This window comes from Oryza sativa, chromosome 4, assembly GCF_034140825.1.
Source record: "Oryza sativa Japonica Group chromosome 4, ASM3414082v1".
NCBI classification, from domain to species: domain Eukaryota; kingdom Viridiplantae; phylum Streptophyta; class Magnoliopsida; order Poales; family Poaceae; genus Oryza; species Oryza sativa.
The window spans coordinates 10,336,504-10,354,570 of NC_089038.1; the positions used below are offsets into that span (position 1 = coordinate 10,336,504).

General features: G+C 49.8%; 3 protein-coding genes and 1 pseudogene across 3 annotated transcripts; 1 reads left to right on the forward strand and 3 right to left on the reverse strand.

Annotated features, from left to right (window-relative positions):
* The first annotated feature begins 5,512 nt into the window (after positions 1 to 5,512).
* LOC9270102 (cytochrome P450 81Q32-like) lies at positions 5,513 to 9,776 on the forward strand (annotated as a pseudogene).
* A 273-nt stretch (positions 9,777 to 10,049) lies between these two features.
* LOC136355923 (uncharacterized) lies at positions 10,050 to 11,439 on the reverse strand. The gene is made up of 5 exons (XM_066309220.1): positions 11,227 to 11,439; positions 10,885 to 11,134; positions 10,729 to 10,794; positions 10,507 to 10,638; positions 10,050 to 10,443 (listed from the first exon to the last, which is right to left on the reverse strand). The coding sequence occupies exons 2-5, from the start codon at positions 11,027 to 11,029 to the stop codon at positions 10,154 to 10,156; spliced, it is 633 nt and encodes a 210-aa protein (XP_066165317.1). The 5' UTR covers positions 11,030 to 11,134; positions 11,227 to 11,439; the 3' UTR covers positions 10,050 to 10,153.
* A 101-nt stretch (positions 11,440 to 11,540) lies between these two features.
* LOC136356374 (serine/threonine-protein phosphatase 7 long form homolog) lies at positions 11,541 to 12,736 on the reverse strand. The gene is made up of 3 exons (XM_066310148.1): positions 12,445 to 12,736; positions 11,950 to 12,360; positions 11,541 to 11,860 (listed from the first exon to the last, which is right to left on the reverse strand). Exons 1-3 carry the CDS (start codon positions 12,652 to 12,654, stop codon positions 11,558 to 11,560), a joined length of 924 nt encoding a protein of 307 aa, XP_066166245.1. The 5' UTR covers positions 12,655 to 12,736; the 3' UTR covers positions 11,541 to 11,557.
* A 4,547-nt stretch (positions 12,737 to 17,283) lies between these two features.
* On the reverse strand, positions 17,284 to 17,850 carry LOC136356165 (uncharacterized). Its single transcript, XM_066309746.1, has one exon. The coding sequence runs from the start codon at positions 17,848 to 17,850 to the stop codon at positions 17,284 to 17,286; it is 567 nt and encodes a 188-aa protein (XP_066165843.1).
* Positions 17,851 to 18,067: the final 217 nt, after the last annotated feature.

Here is an 18,067-nt window from a genome sequence, read left to right on the forward strand (position 1 = left end):
TCTACCTAAAATCATACTAGTGGTACCATGAGTAGAGTGTCCACTAGTTGGGGTTTTGTTTATTCTAGGGTGAACAAGGAAATAATAACAATAACAATAATAAGGTCATAACAAAGGTAAATAGGCATGGCTAGATAAAACAGTGATAACGCGGGAATTTAAATAAAGCGATAATGCAATAATTTAAATCAAAATAATTTTATAAACTGGGATTCAATATGTTCAAGGATGATGTGACTTGCCTTGCTCACTTTCCCAAACGTCGGCTTCAACCTCCACGAAGAGCGGATCTTCCGAAGCTGCAACGTCTACACGACCAACAGAAAATAAAAGGGCTTTTACTCTAATAAACTCCATATAACAAGCAGGAACAAAGCACAAAAATGGGTTCTTGACTTCTTAAGGAAAAATTAGAGACTTAAACGGTCCAATTCCGAGTTCAAATGGCCAAGTTATGGCCATTTGAAGTTTATATGCTCTTTAAATGAATATTTGCGAATTTCTTCATTTAAATTTTAATTTAAAAATGGTTTATTGCGTCAGCCGAGGGGAAGGGGGCGCGCGGACCGGGTCCACGGGAGTGGGGCCCACGCGGCAGCCTCACGGTCCACGGTGGACCGGGCGCACCCGGGCTCGCACCAGCCAGCGTCGTGGGCCCCACGCGTCAGCCGCACCCGAGGGCGCGGGCGGCTGATGGCCGGGCCCCACGCGGCGGCCACTCGGCGCGCCCGAAGGCGGCCACTCGGCACTGCCGGCGGGAGGCGGCGCCTGCGCCCCTATGGTCGCCGGCGGCGGCCATAGGCGCGGCGGAGCGGCGGCCGAGAGAGGGGAAGGGAAGGGGGAAAAGAGGCGGTGGTCCACGGCTCACCCTAGGTCGACGGCGACGACGAAAAAGGCGGCCGGAGCGGAGGAAGGCGGCGGCGCGGCTCGGATCGACGGGGTCGACGGTGCTCCGGCGGTCGGCGACCGAAACGGAGAGGTGGACGAGGTCGGCGAGGATGCGACGAAGCCGATGGAGGCGGCGCCGAGGTGGGAGGCGGTCCGGGGCAACGACGGCGGCGGACCGGAGCTCGGCGGCGACGGCGAAGAGAGAGAGCGACGTCGCGAGCTCGAATCCGGCGAGGAGGAAGGGCGGCGAGAGGCGGAAACGGCCGAGGGAGCCACGGGGAGGGTTTAAATAGGGTTGGAAGGGGGAGAGAGCGGCCGGAGGGGAAGGAAACCAGCGCGGGAGGTCCGGCCGCCATCAATGGCGCCGGCGAGATTTGCGGGGGCAAATCCGCCCGTTTGAACGCGAGAGAGAGAGGGAAAAATGGGGGGAAAGGGAGAGGGGATCACGGGGAGTGATTCCCCCTACTTTATTGCATGCGGGGACGGCGGGAGGCGGCGGGATTCGCGGCGGCGGCGGCGCTAGGGCGCGGGGGAGGCGGCCGGAGCGGCGGGAGGAAGGGGATGACGGGTGGGCCCCACCCGTCAGTGAGGGTGGCGGGCGGGCCCGCCCGGCCCCGGCGCGCGCGCCCGGAGAGGCCGAGTGGGCCGCGGGGAAAGGAGAGAGAGGGGGAGGGAGATGGGCTGAATTCGGCCCAAGGGAGGGAAGGGGGACTTTTTAGGGTTTTTCTTTTTATAAAATCATCTTAACTTTGTTTATTTCTTAATAATTATTATTTGTGCTCTGAAAATTCCACTAAAATTTATTTACGCATTTTAGGCTTTTAGAAAATTTACAAAAATCCTCTAAGCCTTATTTGGCTTTTAACTCTGCACATTTTAATTGTTGGAGGCTTTCACACGGATTTTAATTATTCTAGGCATAATTTAAAGGATATATTTTAGGGTCGTTTTGGGACGTGACAATAATTCATGGCTTCAAATGGCCTCGCACGGTTCATCATGACACAGTCTTCACTCGCCCTTCACCACCGGTTTCGATTCGGCGGCGCCAAGCCCCTTGCTTGCCCTTCACCACCGCATGGTCCATCGCAGCTGAGTCGTCGCTTGCGCTTCACCGTCTTGCCATAAGTAGTCACTTCATACCTGCATCTTCAATATCTTCTCTTTAATTCTCATCCATCGATAAGTCTATTTCCTAGCTTCTTCATCGGACTAATCACTTGCTTATACACTTAATAAGTGCATTAGTCCCTTAATCATTTGTGATCAATAAACCAAAATCCACTAGGGACATAAATGCTCTTTCAACCGCAACCCATGGGCCATCGCCGCTGCAACCGCAACCGCATCTGAACACGAGCCCGATGAGCCACCGGTGCTCTCCGCCATGCTCTACGAGCTACCGCCACCAGCGAGAGGGGGGTCGGCGCTGTTCGCCCGGATCAACACGGCTGCGTTCGACCATGTGGCGTTGGCCTCGCTGGTGTGGGAGCTTGTCATGCTTGTTGGCCCAAAACCGGGAGACGTTGGCCCAACCGGGAGAAAGCCTTTCTACACCCCAAAAGCTAGCTCATGAGGTGAGGGACCCCTCCCCTTTTAAGTTGGTGCCACTCCCCCTAAACTTTCAATGTGGGACTATTCCCAACAATCTCCCCCGTCACACATTGGTGCCCCTTAGCCCTGACCGGCCCCACACACAGGCACATACGGGCCTCACACCCGCGTCCACTGACTGGCCCCACACACGGGCACATACGGGCCTCACACCCGCGGTCCACTGGGCTTCGGGCTTACACCACCCTGAGTGTGCACGGCACTTAGAGAGATTGTGGGCCCAGCTCTGATACCACTTGTTGGCCCAAAACCGGGAGACGTTGGCCCAACCGGGAGAAAGCCTTTCTACACCCCAAAAGCTAGCTCATGAGGTGAGGGACCCCTCCCCTTTTAAGTTGGTGCCACTCCCCCTAAACTTTCAATGTGGGACTATTCCCAACAATGCTGCTATCCCGGCGATGACGCCGGCACCGCATCAGCGGGCAAACGCGAGGACGCGGCGATGCGCGCGGTGCTAGAGGAGTGGATAAAGCAGAGGGAGTCGTGGAAGCCGTTCTGGGTGAGGGGGATCAACATGGTTGGTTACTCCATCAACGGCTTGCACCCTGTCCTCTTTTCTTCCCAAGCTGACGGCGATGATGATGGCATACGTGCTGGTGTTGCTGGCCCCGACGCTGGGCCGCATCGGCGCCTCAGCTGCCTCTGCCATATTGCTGTGGCTCCGTTTCCGGCGCCGGCCTTGGAGATGTGGTCCGCCGCCGCCGCACTCGCCCCCCGTTGCTCTGCCCGCTGCCACGCTCGCCTGCAATCCGCTCCGCCCGCAGCCCGCCGCTGCTCCGCTGCCATGCTCACTTGCCAGTAGCCTCCTAGGCCCGTCAGCTCTCCGCTCGCTGCCCGCATCTGTGCTCTCCCATCGCCGCTTTGACCACCACCGGCCTTCCCTCACTGAAGAAGAGAAGAGAGAAGAAAAGAGAGAAAAAAATGTGCAGCTGACATGTAGGCCCAACGTATTTTTTTTAATTTTTTTTCTGACTAGGATGCCATGTCAGCGAAACCACCCATATATACTACCATGGGACTTTGAGTGCACGGTTTGTGTGAGTTTAGGTGTACACATTTCTGTTTTTTTGGTTAAGTGACTAAAAAATTCTCGCTGTTAAGTTGAGGGACTTCCGGTGAGCTTATTCCTCGGAGAAAACGCTGAACAGATTCACAAATCCATTACAAGCCCATTAAGCTGACCCAAGAATTGCTCCCTTTCTGGTCATTGCGGGCCCGTTAACTTCTTTTTGTGCTTCACGGTGTCGTGCTGTAGTGTGCGTTGTTGCCGTTGGATACAAATCCAATGATCATAACATTCGGCTGAAAGAAACAAAAATGAGTAAATTTCACAAAACTACATGTTTTATGGTTTAAGTTGCAGAAAACCACACACATTTTGACACTTGACACTTAAGTACATATATTTTGGTAGTTTAGTTTCACAGAACCACACTATCGAAGAATGGATTCACCCGTGAGATGACGTGGTTGCTCCATCTAGGATGATGACGTGGTATATCCTATTAATTTCGTGAGATGGCTGGTAATAGGATGTCATGTCCTTGTCCTATGTGAAAGAGCCACATAATCTCGCGGGTAAATCCATTTATTGATAGTGTGGTTTTGTGAAACTATACTACCAAAATATATGTAATTAAGTGCCAAGTAATCAAAGTGTGTGTGGTTTTCTACAACTTGGACCATAAAACGTGTAGTTTTGAGAAATTTACTCAACAAAAATTGCAGGCAACAGGTCAATAGGTGGTCCTGTGAAATTATGGTGGTCATTTCTGGAGGAAAAAAAATCTGGGATTAGCTAGAAGTATTTGTATTACTTAACACGAATATTAGGGAATGTCCTAATATTAAATAATTAGAAGGGGTGAGATTTTAAACTCAGGTCGTTTAGTCCACCATCTTATAAAGCTAGTCGGAAGACCAAGGACGTTTCTCGTATATACTTAACAATATAATAACTTTATATATTGTGCTAGCTATGTATATTGCGATGGTTGAAAAAATGTTCATTTCATGAATACTTACACCTCAAAGAGCTTTTATAAGCTGAATTTTGTATCTATGCAGCCCACAAGGCCTTTTCGTTGGATCTGGAAAATAAGATGTGTGCTGAAAATCAAAGTCTTTATTTGGTTGCTTTTCAGTGATAGACTAAACACAAGGACATGCCAGACAGAAAAAAAATTGTGCTCATTTGAATGCTGATCTTACTTGTGTGCTCTGTTCTTTGCAACACAGGGAAATATTTTTTCATCTGTTTTTTCAGTGCCCCTTGGTAGGAGATGCTGTCATAAGCTTGGAATATCACGGAATATTTTTTTTGGAATTCTTTCAGATGCTGGTCTCGGCAAGACTGAGATTTAAGATGAAGGGTTTCTTAGAAATCTGCTTTATAGCCTAATGGCACATTTGTAAGCAACGTAATAGGAAGATCTTCCAGAACATTTATCCTTCTTTCAATAATTGGTGGTGTGCTTTCAGGAATGAAATTCTCTACATATGTCCATATGTATAGGATGAATGAAACTTTTAGATAAATAATTTTTAATTGGTTACAAAACATTTAATTCTTTTTTAAGGCTTTAGCCTCTTGTAATTTTTGCTGTAAATATTTTCTTGCTGTTTTATAAAATATACTACTGGCACGCATGGTAGTATTTGATTAAATTTTTTTTAATTATCTGGTTTGTAATAATAAATATTACGTAGCATTAGTACGAGCAAATTACTACTAGTTAGTAAGTAAGGAGTAAGTAGAATGGGAGCAGTGATCCTGTCACGAATTCACTTTCCGACCAAGCGCAAATTGGCTGAGAAAATTAGGAAAAGGAACGGAGACAGGAGAAGCACACGATTTTGTATATTAAAAACAGCCATGTGATGAGATCGCACCAGTTATCACACCAAACCGATACGCTAAAATTTTAAATTGCTATTCATGTTGTACATCCGTCTCCGTCTGTCAGACTGTTGCTGTGTTAGTCAAACAGCAGCTGCCCATATTGTGGCCTTGTGGGCTTGTCGCGAACAGCGACCTGATCCGATTTTACATCTCCTCCTTTCCACAAGCTCGGAAGACTCATCAATGGCGAACACAACGCTCTCCTCCTTGCTATTCCTCTCGATGGCATCGGCTCTTTTCCTCCTCACCCTCCTCCGGATCCTCAGGAGCAAGAAGCAGCAGCGCCGCCTCCGCCTCCCGCCGAGCCCGCCGTCCCTCCCCGTCATCGCGGCCACCTCCACCTCTTCAAGAAGCCGCTCCACCGCGCTCTGTCCGGCCTCGCGGCGACGCACGGCCCGGTGCTCCTCCTCCACTTCGGCTCCCGCGCCGTGCTCCACGTCACCGACCCCGCGGTCGCCGAGGAGTGCCTGACTGACCACGACGTCACCTTCGCCAACCGCCCCCGGCTCCCCTCTTCGTGCCACCTCTCCAACGGCTACACCACGCTGGGGTCTTCCAGCTACGGGCCCAACTGGCGCAACCTCCGCCGCATTGCCACCGTCGAGGTATTCTCGGCGCACCGCCTCCTGCGCTCCGCCGACGTCCGCGGTGGCGAGGTCCCGCACATGGCGCGGTGGCTTTACCTGGCTGCCCCCGCGGCCGGGCCTTCCGAGCCAGCGCGCGCCGACGTGAAGGCGCGGGCGTTCGAGCTCGTGCTGAACGTCGTGGCGCGGATGGTCGCCGGGAAGCAGTACTACGGCGGCGAGGGCGACGCGGAGGCGGAGACCGAGGAGGCGGCGAGGTTCAGGGAGATGGTGCGGGAGTACTTCGCGATGCACGGTGCGTCAAACCTGCAGGACTTCGTGCTGTTGCTTGGTCTCGTGGACATCGGCGGCGCCAAGCGGCGGGCAGTGAAGCTGTCCAGGGAGCGCAACACGTGGGCTCAGAGGCTCATCGACGAGCACCGCGCCACCGCCACCGCAGCCGCCGCGACGGAGGCGAGGACGATGGTCGGCGACCTGCTTAAGATGCAGGCGTCGGAGCCGGAGGCGTACAGCGATAAGGTCATCACAGCGCTCTGCCTGGTGAGTAGAGTGTACAGATCTCTCAATTTTAGATATTAATTGGATTAATTTCTTTTGGTCACAACGGCTGTGAATCGAATGCCACTGATGGAACTGAGAAATCTGTCTGAAAATAAATAATTACACTGCTAATGGCGTACTAATTGCAAGGATATATAAATCATACATGATAACCCTGCTCATAAAAAACTATAAATTACTCCAAACAAACGGGGCATCATAGGCAAATATAAAGGCACTACCCCAAACTAGAGAAATAAACGCCTCTGAGAAGGGGTACTTCACTCTGTTTTGTTTCTTTTACTCATGAACAGGGTGGTAGTACACACAAGAAGGCACATGCTAGGAAATAAACTGTTGGCTACAATACAGATAACTTTACATGAAAGTTTGTGGGTGAAGAATTCCAGTATCAATTGGTACCAGTTTTTTTTCCCCGGGCAAATGGTGATATTCCAGATGGCCTTGACCATTAATTAGCTGCTCACACAAATTAAGCTGCATCATATATTGGAGCAAATCCAGCTTTGTGTTTGTGATCAATGATTAGTATCTTTGAGATCGAGATATGGTACTCTCTCGGCCTAAAAAGAGTCAACATAGAAGGGATGTGACCCCTACTAGTATAGATTCGCTGTACTAGAAGGGGTCACATTTCCTCGTAAGTAGCTTACGGCTTGTTTAGTTCGCGAAAAGAAAATTTTTGAATGTCATATCGGATGTTTGACCAGAAAAAACTAATTTCATAACTTCTGGAAACCGCGAGACGAATCTTTTGAGCCTAATTAATTCATCATTAGCACATGTGGGTTACTGTAGCACTCATGGCTAATTATGAACTAATTAGGCTCAAAAAGATTCGTCTCGTGATTTGCCCCCAACTGTGCAAGTAGTTTTTTAAATTTGTATTCAATGCTTCATACACGTGTCCAATGATTTATATGATGTTTTTGGGAAAAAATTTTAGAAACTAAACCATGCCTTATTTCGGACGGAGTAGTCGACAAACGTCCTTTTGATTTAAAAATGCAGGGCAGCACTCCAAGGACATTGCAATTTGGGCGTGGTGTTGTAGTATATTTTTTTCTGCTGCACAAAATTATATTAACATATTTCGCCTTTTCGAAGCAAGTTTGGCTGAAGTGTACCAGAGCCACTTTTAATTTTGAAATTTTTAGTTTTGCAATGTACGAAAAAGAATCCATTAAAAGATTACCCAAAAAATTGAGTACCTTAGGGATGGTTTGCAGGAAAGAGCTCTGGAATATTTGAGCGACGTTGCATCAAAATCAAACTATGGTGATGAACTGAATAAGAGTTAATTTGGATACCCTGCAGAAGTACGTGAATTTTTACATTTGGAAGATATAATTTCCTTTTATTCTGTCATTTCTTTTCTTTTTTTGCGAACTGAAGGAAGCATTAGGAACCTCCCCAACTTGGAGATCCCACGGTGTTTCGGCGAAATTTTACCCATTTCTTTGACCGTGTTGTCTCATGTTCAAATTGTTGCTAAGAACAAAGCACTAATTCTGCCAGTGGGACTTCTGTCAAACTGGTACAACAATTGGCTCCGAACAATAACAATCTTCCTATTTGAAGTTGACATATTCTCATACTGATATCATGATGTTTACATTCCAGAACAAACCAAGCATCATAAAAGCTGTGAAACGCAATTGAAATCATAATTATAAATTGTATATTCAGCTAGATTCTAGAGGTGGCTGTAATTCAATTCACATACAAGCACATTATGCTGTTCTAGTCATAATTTAATGAGTAAATTGCACACGGATGCAATCAATTGACCTGTGCTGCATCAGTCCATCTTGCAGACTGGAACGGACACATCGTCGAGCACCATCGAGTGGGGCATGGCGCTGCTGCTCAACCACCCGGCGGCAATGGCGAAGGCCAGGGCGGAGATCGACCGCTTCGTCGGCACGGGCCGCGTCGTGGAGGAGGCCGACCTGCCGAACCTCCCCTACCTCCAGTGCATCATCAGGGAGAACCTCCGCCTCTACCCCGTCGGCCCGCTGCTGGCACCGCACGAGTCCTCCGCTGACTGCTCCGTCTCCGTCGCCGGCGGCGGCCGCTACGCCGTCCCAGCGGGCACCATGCTGCTGGTGAACGTGCACGCCATGCACCGGGACGCGCGCTTCTGGGGGCCGGATCCGGAGAGTTTCTCGCCGGAGAGGTTCGAAGGCGGGAGGAGCGAGGGGAAGTGGATGCTCCCGTTCGGGATGGGCCGGCGGCGGTGCCCCGGGGAGGGCCTCGCCGTGAAGGTCGTCGGCCTCGCGCTCGCCACGCTTGTGCAGTGCTTCGAGTGGAGAAGGGTCGGTGACGAGGAGGTTGACATGACTGAAGGGTCAGGGTTGACCATGCCCAAGGCTGTTCCCTTGGAGGCCTTATATTGGCCTCGTCCAGAGATGGTGCCAGCCCTAAGTGGAATTTTTTTTATTTATAATTTTTTTTATTAAAAGTTTTACAAAAATAATTTTCCATTTTGAAAATTAACGGAAGTAGTCGCCTACCAAATCGCCCTCCCAGAGAGCGGCGAAAATGACGTGGCAGACGGCCGTTCGCTCTCGGGCGATGGCCGTCAACGAAATTTGCAGGCGGCCCCCTTGCCGCCCTCCGCGAGGGCGATTTTGTACTGTGCGGGGGGCCGCCTGCAAATGGGCGTCGAGGGGGGGCATGGAATTTTGCAGGCGGCCCCCTTGCCGCCCTCCGCGAGGGCGATTTTGTACTGTGCGGGGGGCCGCCTGCAAATGGGCGGCGAGGGGGCATGGAATTTTGCAGGCGGCCCCCTTGCCGCCCACCGCGAGGGCGATTTTATACTGTGCTCTATATTTTTGTATAAATATCAATAGTTATCAAATCTTTTTATATTGAAAACTATACAAGATTAAAATCTCCAAGACTGGTAAAATACAATTTTATTATTTTTTAGGGCATATTTGGATTGTTACCGTACAAATATTTTGTTACCGTACAAATATTTTATTAATTTTTAGGGCATATTTGGATTGTTAGTGCCAAATTTTTCTTCACGACCAAATATTTGGTAAGGTAAAATTGCATTTGATCATATTTGGTTTGCTGCCAAAATGTAAAATTGTAGTGAAGAATGTTCTACATAATCTCAAATCTAGATTACGTATTACCAATGAATAGGCTTCCATTTTCGTGTGTTGTGTGCTAGTGGGAAAGAAAATATTAAGAGGTTGCCTTCAGATTGTCAATTATATAGCGTCGTTTTCATTGCAATATATGTGAACTCAATGAGATACATTATTCATTAGATGTGACAAGACGATCACGCGTGGGCGTGATTCACTTTATGTAAACAGGCAGCGCCGAAAGTTGATAGTGATAACTCGAGCTGCCGCTTTTCATGTGTGCTGTTGTGGACTGTGCGTGCTACTGGATCTGACACTACCGTGCAGCGCCGAAAGTGTGTTGTCGTGAGCATAAGTTGTTCTAGCACCATATGAATGAAAAGAACTATGTAGACGAGACAAACACAAGTAGTACTGCAGTAGTAATAGCAAAAGTAGTACTGCTTTACAAGTTTGTAAGCCAAAAGAAACGGTCACATAAGGACTGAAGAGGTAGAACACTACTGACGAGGCCTCTTACCCCTGTCCCTCCTACCCTGCGCCCTAATGTGCCCGTGGGAGTACGTGAGTCGGTCCGGGGGTACGGCACGGCCAACCCGTCCTGCCTGTACAGGTGTGACCTCTGGCTGCTCCTGAGTGTGCGCCTCTGGAGCTCCTCCAAGCTGAGAGGAGCCTAGTACGTCGTGGTGGTCTGCACCGTGCAAGTCGTCGTCGTAGAACTGGCTAGTAGGACCAGTCCTACCGGCGTGAGACGAAGAGGCCCCAGTACCGAAGATCCCGGCTGCAAATCCTGCTGGACAAGGACCATCAGTTTCGTACAGGTATTTAACAGTATTAATAAAAAGTAAAGTACCGTGTGGGCGAGGGATCGACGCTCCGTGAGAGGAAGAGCTGGCGAACGCGCCCGAAGAGGTGGCGAACGCCCCTGCGGAGCTCGTGGAAGCGCCGGTCGTGCTTACGAACGCGCTCGAAGGCAGACGAGGTCCTGCGATGAGGAAACGTGCAGTTAAAACATGGTGACATAATCGTGCAAAAGCTGAAACAAAAATGAAGTAATATCTGGGCTGAACTGTACCGTGCGAAACCGGTGCTGTAGGTCGCACTGATCCGAAGCTAGGGGCGCTCGAAGGCAAACGAGGTCCTGCGAGGATGGATCATCAAGTTACGACGGGGTGATGTTTTCGTACAAAAACAGAAACAAAACTTAAGAAACCTCTGGGCTGAGCAGTACCGTGCGAAATAGGTGCCGTAGGTCGAGGTCCTGCTCCGACGGTAGGCGCGCGAGGCCGTGGTTGTACCGGACCAGCTGGAGGTACGACGTCCACGGCGCTGCGACAGGAGAAGACGCGCATGACCGCACGCATCTTCTCCTGCATCCGGTCGAAGGTCACCCTCTGCTCAACGTCAGTCAAGTGCAAACCTCTGTTCAACCTCACTTGGACTGCGGTGATATCGGCACTGATATCCCGTGCGGCATCAGCCTATGCAAGATGGAAATAACAAATTCAGTAGTTGTCCTATATTATGCAAGATAAATGAAATAATTGTAAGAAGTAATACAAATTGGACGTACCGCCACGAAGTAGTCTCGGTCACGGTGCGTGGGATACGCGTCCGTGACAGCGGCAACGTGCGGCTCTGGGGCGTCTGGAGTGAAGGTCACACGCGCACGAGTGCGAGGAAGGTACCAGCGAAGGTAGTCACGGTAGTTCTCCTCCGTGTGTGGGAAGAGCTCGTTGATCACCTCCTCTGTAGCTAACACCCAGTCGTCAACGTACTGCTGTACACGTGGAGCCCAAAGTGCGCCTGCTAGCTGTCCCCGTCGAGTCAACCTGTGAAGAGAGGTAAATTATATGGCTCGATGAAGTAATTATCATAAAAATTTAGAAATGAACAATCCGAACTCACGAGTGGTCGGCAGGGAGGACGGTCGGCTGCACGTTGCCCGGAAACACCTGCCTAAGTCCGAACTGTCTCATCACACGCTGCGGGCAGTGAGGCTCAACGAAAATGTCGAACACCATCGGCAGGATGGTGAGCCAGTAAGCCTGGTCGCGTGTGCACAAGGACGAAAGTCCTAGCGGTGCTCTCGCAGCGACGGCCTCTTCTGTGTACGGCTCCCAGATGACGTCGCTCGGCTGGAGACGGTCAAACTCGAACACGAAGTCCGGGTAACCACGTCTCACCTGGACGTGAGCGTAACGACGCTGCAATAAACATGATCGGAATTAGACATGTTATGTGAAGAAAAAAAAAGACGACTGATAAACTTATAACGCAGCGAAGTTGCACTAACCCCACGTCGACACCAGTAAGTCCCCATCGTGGGACCGTCCTCTGGCCACTGCGCGCTGCGACCAACCCCGTAGGGTGCGCTGTCCACCACTGGTCGACCTATGGCAAACCTCTCGGCTGCCCAAAGCTGAAGCAACATAGGGCAGCCAGCGATGATCGCTCCCGCGTCAGTCTTCGTGCACGCCTCACAGAGGGCACGGTACGTGGCTGCTAGCACGGCAGAACCCCAGCTCCACTGCGGCACGTCCTGTGGCTGAGCATCCGCGATGGACCGTGCGTAGTGGACCAGCCGGAAGTCCACAGCGTGCCCGTGGGTGCTAGTGAACATCACCCACCCGAACAACCACAACAGGTACGCCTCAAGGGAGCGTCGGACCGAGTAATCATCAGCGTCAGGGTGCAGAAGGTCCGCCTACAATTAAGAATGAAATGTTAGTACAAAACACTCATTCGGTCGCAAATAAGCACGTATGATAATAACAACTTATTTACTTACAGTGAACTGGAGCAACCAAGCCTTGCTAGGCCCGACTGTAGAGTACGGAGGAAGGGTGGTGGTCGGTCCTAGGTGTGGAAGGCGCATCACCTGCTCGAAGCGCGCAGTGATATCCTCCTTCCACCCAAAAACACCGTCCACGGGACCAACTGCTGCTCCCGCCAGCGGTAGCCCGAGCAGGTACGACACGTCCTGCAGTGTCGGAGCCATCTCCCCACAGGGAAGGTGGAACGTGTGCGTCTCAGGTCTCCAGCGGTCTATAAGAGCGGCAAGGAGTGACCGGTCTGCATCCCACCGCTTCGCTGGGTCACGGTCGTCCGCCGCCGCCTCAACAAGCCTACAAAGTGGTAGAAGGCCTGCCGCACGCAACCTGTATAGAGCAAACTTCAAACATAAGTACAACAGAAAGCAAAGTTGAGTTGAAATGTGAACATACGCGTACCAAGGAACGTGACGGGGGTCGACACGCAACCACTCGCGCGATGTGCGTGGACGGAAGGTGCCGAGCTGTGCACCCTCGACTGCTGACAGGAACGAGCGGTGGTTCCTGTCAATCCCACGATTCAACAGCGCCGGTGTGTCGTACGCCATACCTGCATCAAATAGGTTGATCAGAAACATATAAATAATTAGTTCAACATAAGTAATAAATGTTCATAAGCGAATTACTAACACATATTAAACAAGAGTACAAACAAACAAAAGTGTTTAGTCCGAACACTCATCACGATAACATTATGATACAACACCGAATAATTCGCAATACTACTAGTACAACAATAGTCGGAGGTACTCATTACAACAACATTGAATTGAAATTACACGATAGAAGTATTTAGTCCGAACACTCATTACATCACAACAGCATTTTATTTCCTAAATCGAAAGCATTGTTACACCATGGAATCGCCTGCTGCGCGACGACGCCTTGGTCTTGCGCGCCTGCTTGTTGTTCCTTCACCAGGTGGTCGCCTACCATCACTTGCCTGTCCAGATGGACTAGCATCTGCGCCGCTTGGAACTTCTGCATTCTTCGGGCATTTCTTGTAAGTATGGCCGCGCAGATCACACTTGCTGCAGCGTAAAGTCCTCCCACCTGCTTCTGACTCATCCATATCATTTCTGATGCGTCTAGTTTGGCGTCGACCCTTTGTCACCCTTAACTTAGATGGATCTGGAATATAAAAAACTTGGGCACTCAGCGTTGTGTAAGATCCTGAGATCCCGAACCCATATATCTCCTCACTCCATGTATGAAAGATTGCTTCTTTCCTGAAATAATTTGAGACGTACACATTGGGAGATATGCCACAATCACCGGCAGCAGCAAGAACGTGTGAGCAAGGAAGGTGATGAAGCTTCGGCTTCATACAACTGCAGGTACATCCACCATCCGCCTTCAAGACACATTCCTGCACGGCTTGCTTGCGATAGATACCACGCCTGCTCCTATCAACACACATTATTTCATACCGATGCACTTGTGTGCCTTGAGCAACAACTCGATGTCTCCGTGCCTTTTTGATTTTATCTTCCATGTACTTTGTCACTACGTTGCCAAACACTATGTTGTTATCGGCCATGGACGGACGAATTTTCTTGTATCGATCCCTAAAGTACGCTTGCGTGCCGTGAATGATGAATTCAACAATAGCAACCAATGGAAGTACCCGAACTCCTCGCATTACCCAGTTGTACACCTCTGCCAAATTGGTTGTCATTATGCCATACCGAGATCCATCGGTGTCGAACAATAGAGACCACTTCTCCTTAGGCTCATTCTCAATCCACTGAGTGAAATTTCTGATGGACGACCCTGACCTCCTTCTCATTGTTGGTGGGTCATCATGTAATGCACCAAGAGGTATGGGAGACTCGTCACCTTCAACTAGTGGTCTGCGAGATTGCTCATCTGTTTGCTTCGTTGTCAACTCATCCAACTTGTCCCACAACTCATTAAATTTCTTCTCTTGGTTCTGTGCACAGAGCCTCTTAAAGAGCTCCATAAGATGCTTGTTCTTGAATTGCTTGTAGAAATTTGCACCCATGTGACGCATGCACCACCGACTCCGAACATCAGGCCACTTAGCTGGAAGTCCCTTCTCATCCCAACCGTTCTGCAAGTAGTCAATAGCCCGCAACATACCCGCATGACGATCATGTATAAGGCAAACGTTGGGCCTCATACGCACCACTGCAATGTGCACTCTCTCTAGGAACCAGTACCAGCTTTCAGTGTTCTCACTCTCTACAAATGCAAAAGCCATAGGTAGAACCTGGTTGTTCCCATCACACCCAATTGCTGTCAATATCTGACCTCGGTATTTACCTGTCATAAAAGTTCCATCTATGCATAGAACAGGTCGACAATGCACAAAAGCATTGATGCAAGCACCCAATGAGAAAAAGGCTCTTTGCAGCACACTCTTTGTTCGATCATCAACCGATGTAAATGTATGTAGGTCATAGTACGTATTATTATTCCTCTGGGCAATGGTGGCTAACAAACGAGGCAAATTATCATAAGAAGCTTCAAATGTGCCATACCTCATCTCAATGATCTTTTGTTTGGCTCTCCAGGCCTTTGCATAGCTTATGGTGTACTTGAATTTGTTCTCGATGTGCCTAATAATTGATTTTGGTTCAAAGCCAATGTTACCAACAACACTGCTGTACATCTCACTTGCCACAAAAGCTGAAGTGATGTTTCGGTGATACTTCTCCACCCCTTGTAAGTAGCACTTGTGCTCGGTCACAATGCTAACTTTCCAATAATCATTCCATTTACCCTTATATGCATGGACACGCCACGGACAATCTTCCTTCATGCACCTCACTTCATACACATAATTTGTTGACTTGACCACCCTAAACTCTCTCTGCAAGGAAACTGCCCAATGCTTCACCGCCTCCTTCATCTCATCCTTATGAGCATACCTTGCACCCTCAATTACCTCGTTCTCCTTATACTCCCAGGGTACATGATCACCCTCTGATATAACAAGTCCAGAGAAGTCCTCATTTGCCCAATCAGTGGCCATTACATCACCTTCCTCATCGGATGATGCGTCGTCATCCACTTCCTCATTATCCGAATCTTCCCTCTCCATTTCATCAACAATTATACCGACTCTCTCCCCCTCATCCGCCATGCCCATAGCCTGCTCCTCCCTTGGTTGATTTTCCTCATTTTGCATCGATGGTCCAACAACATCCCCTGCATTGATAGAACCCTCTACATCTTCGGTTTGCATTGAAACATTTATATCTTTCTGTTGTACCGACACAAATATAACGAGGGGCCATGACCGTTCAAAAGCCATTTCCACATACCGTCTCCAAGCATCAGTGCTGTCCATCGGCATTAGTTCCCAAAAATAACCTTCTGTTGCACGACTCACTACAACTGACACTGACATTGTGTAGACTTCTTGGTCTATTCTAAATCCTCTCAACAACCAACTATAAATTGACTGAAATGTTCTCTCCGCAGGCCTATCGATGCCCTTAGATGTCATTACAAAATCTGACAGATCAACACCATCTGGACCAAATCTAATATTTCCTTCACCGTGAACTATCTGAAATGTGACCTTACTTGACATTGTGCCTGATGAAAACAATAACTGCGTTAACCTCGCATTTCTGTACTACGCCCTAAGTTACATTCTCTACAATATTGTTCTCTAAATTTCTAAAATTACGTTACATTCTCCAGATCAAACTAAACTACATCTTATAATTAACACTACTGTCTATGTCTCAATTCATACTATTATATTCTATGCTCTGGATCTACACATATGTGCTGTGTGCTACAGATGTGCTAAAATATATGGAACTAAAACTAAAACGCAACATATATACTCAAACATAACATATTAGTACAAATGCAAAAGATGTATGGGAGCATACCTGTGATGAATTGAGCGAACCAGCAGGGCTTCGCCGCTCCCCTTCTGCTGCCCTCCCCTCTCTCTCTTTCTTTTTTTTTGGATTTTTAGTGAATATAATGAAATTTTACAGAGGAGGGACTGGGCTTTATAGGGGGTGGGGCAAAAATCGCCCTCGCGGAGGGCGGCAAGGGGGCCGCCTGCAAAATTCCATGCCCCCTCGCTGCCCATTTGCAGGCGGCCCCCCCCCCCACAGTACAAAATCGCCCAAGCGGAGGGCGGCAAGGGGGCCGCCTGCAAAATTCCATGCCCCCCTCGCCGCCCATTTGCAGGCGGCCCCCCGCACAGTATAAAATCGCCCTAGCGGAGGGCGGCAAGGGGGCCGCCTGCAAATTTCGTTGACGGCCGTCGCCCGAGAGCGAACGGCCGTCTGCCACGTCATTTTCGCCGCCCTCTGAGAGGGCGATTTTTAAAAATCGCCCTCCCAGAGGGCGGTAGGCGACTACTTCCGTCAATTTTCAAAATGGAAAATTATTTTTGTAAAACTTTTAATAAAAAAAATTATAAATAAAAAAAATTCCCCTAAGTGCACTATAGGAAATAAGTGAAGTTAGCGTCGTATTTTTGGGCCTCCTTGGAACAGAGATTTTATTTCATTTCATATTATAATACGTGTTTAATTTTTTTCTATTTTTTTAAGTTTAATTAAGTTTATGAAAATACTTAGCAACATTTGCAGTACAAAATAGACATACTATCAACTACTCCCTCTGTCGCAGAAAGAACCGATTTCTGGGGTTGAGCATTTGTCCCACGAAAAACCAACTCCTGCGCTCGAGAAAAATTCAACGCACCTTATCCATGCCCGTCTCTCTCCTCTCGCCCACCACACAACCGCGTGAAAAAAAAAACAACCACCACCGCCGGTCTCATCCCCTCGCTCTCGTCATGAACTCCACCCATCCCTCGATGGCGAGAGCGGCGGCGGCGCCGGCGGATGGCGGCGGAGGCAACAGGGAGATGCAGCGTCATTGTCGGTGGAGGTGATGAGGAGACGCGTTGTCGTCGGTGGAGGCGATGGGGAGACGAGGTGTCGGCGGCGGCGGTGGAGGAGAAGGCGAAGAGACGAGGCGTCGGCAGCGGCGGAGGAGGCGAAGAAGAGATGCGTCGTCGTCGGCGGAGGCGACAGTGAGACGCGGCGTCGAAGGCGTCGAGGAGACGCGTCGGCGGCAGCTGCGGAGGCGACGGGGAGACGCGGCGTCGGCGGCGGCGGCGGAGGCCACGGGGAGACGCGGCGTCGACGGCGGCGGAGGCATTGAGGAGACGCGTCGTCGGCGGCGGAGACGACGGGGAGACGCATCGTCGGCGGCGGAGACGACGGGGAGACATGGTGTTGGCGTCGGCGGTGTCGAGGAGACGCGTCATCAGCGGCGGCGGAGGCGACGGGGAGACGCGGCGTCGGCGGCGGCGGAGGCGTCGAGGAGACGCATCGTGATGAGGACACCAACACCATCGATACATCCATGTCTCCCCATGTACAGCATGATGGTCCTATTACCCGCGCTCGTGCACATCAACTAAATTATCAGGTGAGTTCTTTCTTGAGTTCATATTCCTCTTCTTTATACCCCGGAGATGCATGCACTCGTGACTTACTCAGGAACGATGGAGAGGATCCAAAGGGAAGAGGATTCGTGCGGGGTGGATTTGGACTGCAGGGCAGCGCCAAC

Excerpts from the sequence above, each read along its gene's own strand:
- LOC136356374 (XM_066310148.1), bottom strand. The coding sequence starts at position 12,654 with ATGGCTCCGACACTGCAGGACGTGTCGTACCTGCTCGGGCTACCGCTG. Across the intron at positions 12,361-12,444 it reads CTTGGTTGCTCCAGTTCACT|GCGGACCTTCTGCACCCTGA; the intron begins GTAAGTAAATAA and ends TCTTAATTGTAG. Across the intron at positions 11,861-11,949 it reads CTTACTGGTGTCGACGTGGG|CGTCGTTACGCTCACGTCCA; the intron begins GTTAGTGCAACT and ends TGTTTATTGCAG.
- LOC136356165 (XM_066309746.1), bottom strand. The coding sequence starts at position 17,850 with ATGGTGTTGGTGTCCTCATCACGATGCGTCTCCTCGACGCCTCCGCCG.
- LOC136355923 (XM_066309220.1), bottom strand. The coding sequence starts at position 11,029 with ATGCAGGAGAAGATGCGTGCGGTCATGCGCGTCTTCTCCTGTCGCAGC. Across the intron at positions 10,639-10,728 it reads TACAGCACCGGTTTCGCACG|GACCTCGTCTGCCTTCGAGC; the intron begins GTACAGTTCAGC and ends TCCTCATCGCAG. Across the intron at positions 10,444-10,506 it reads GTCGATCCCTCGCCCACACG|GATTTGCAGCCGGGATCTTC; the intron begins GTACTTTACTTT and ends CTTGTCCAGCAG.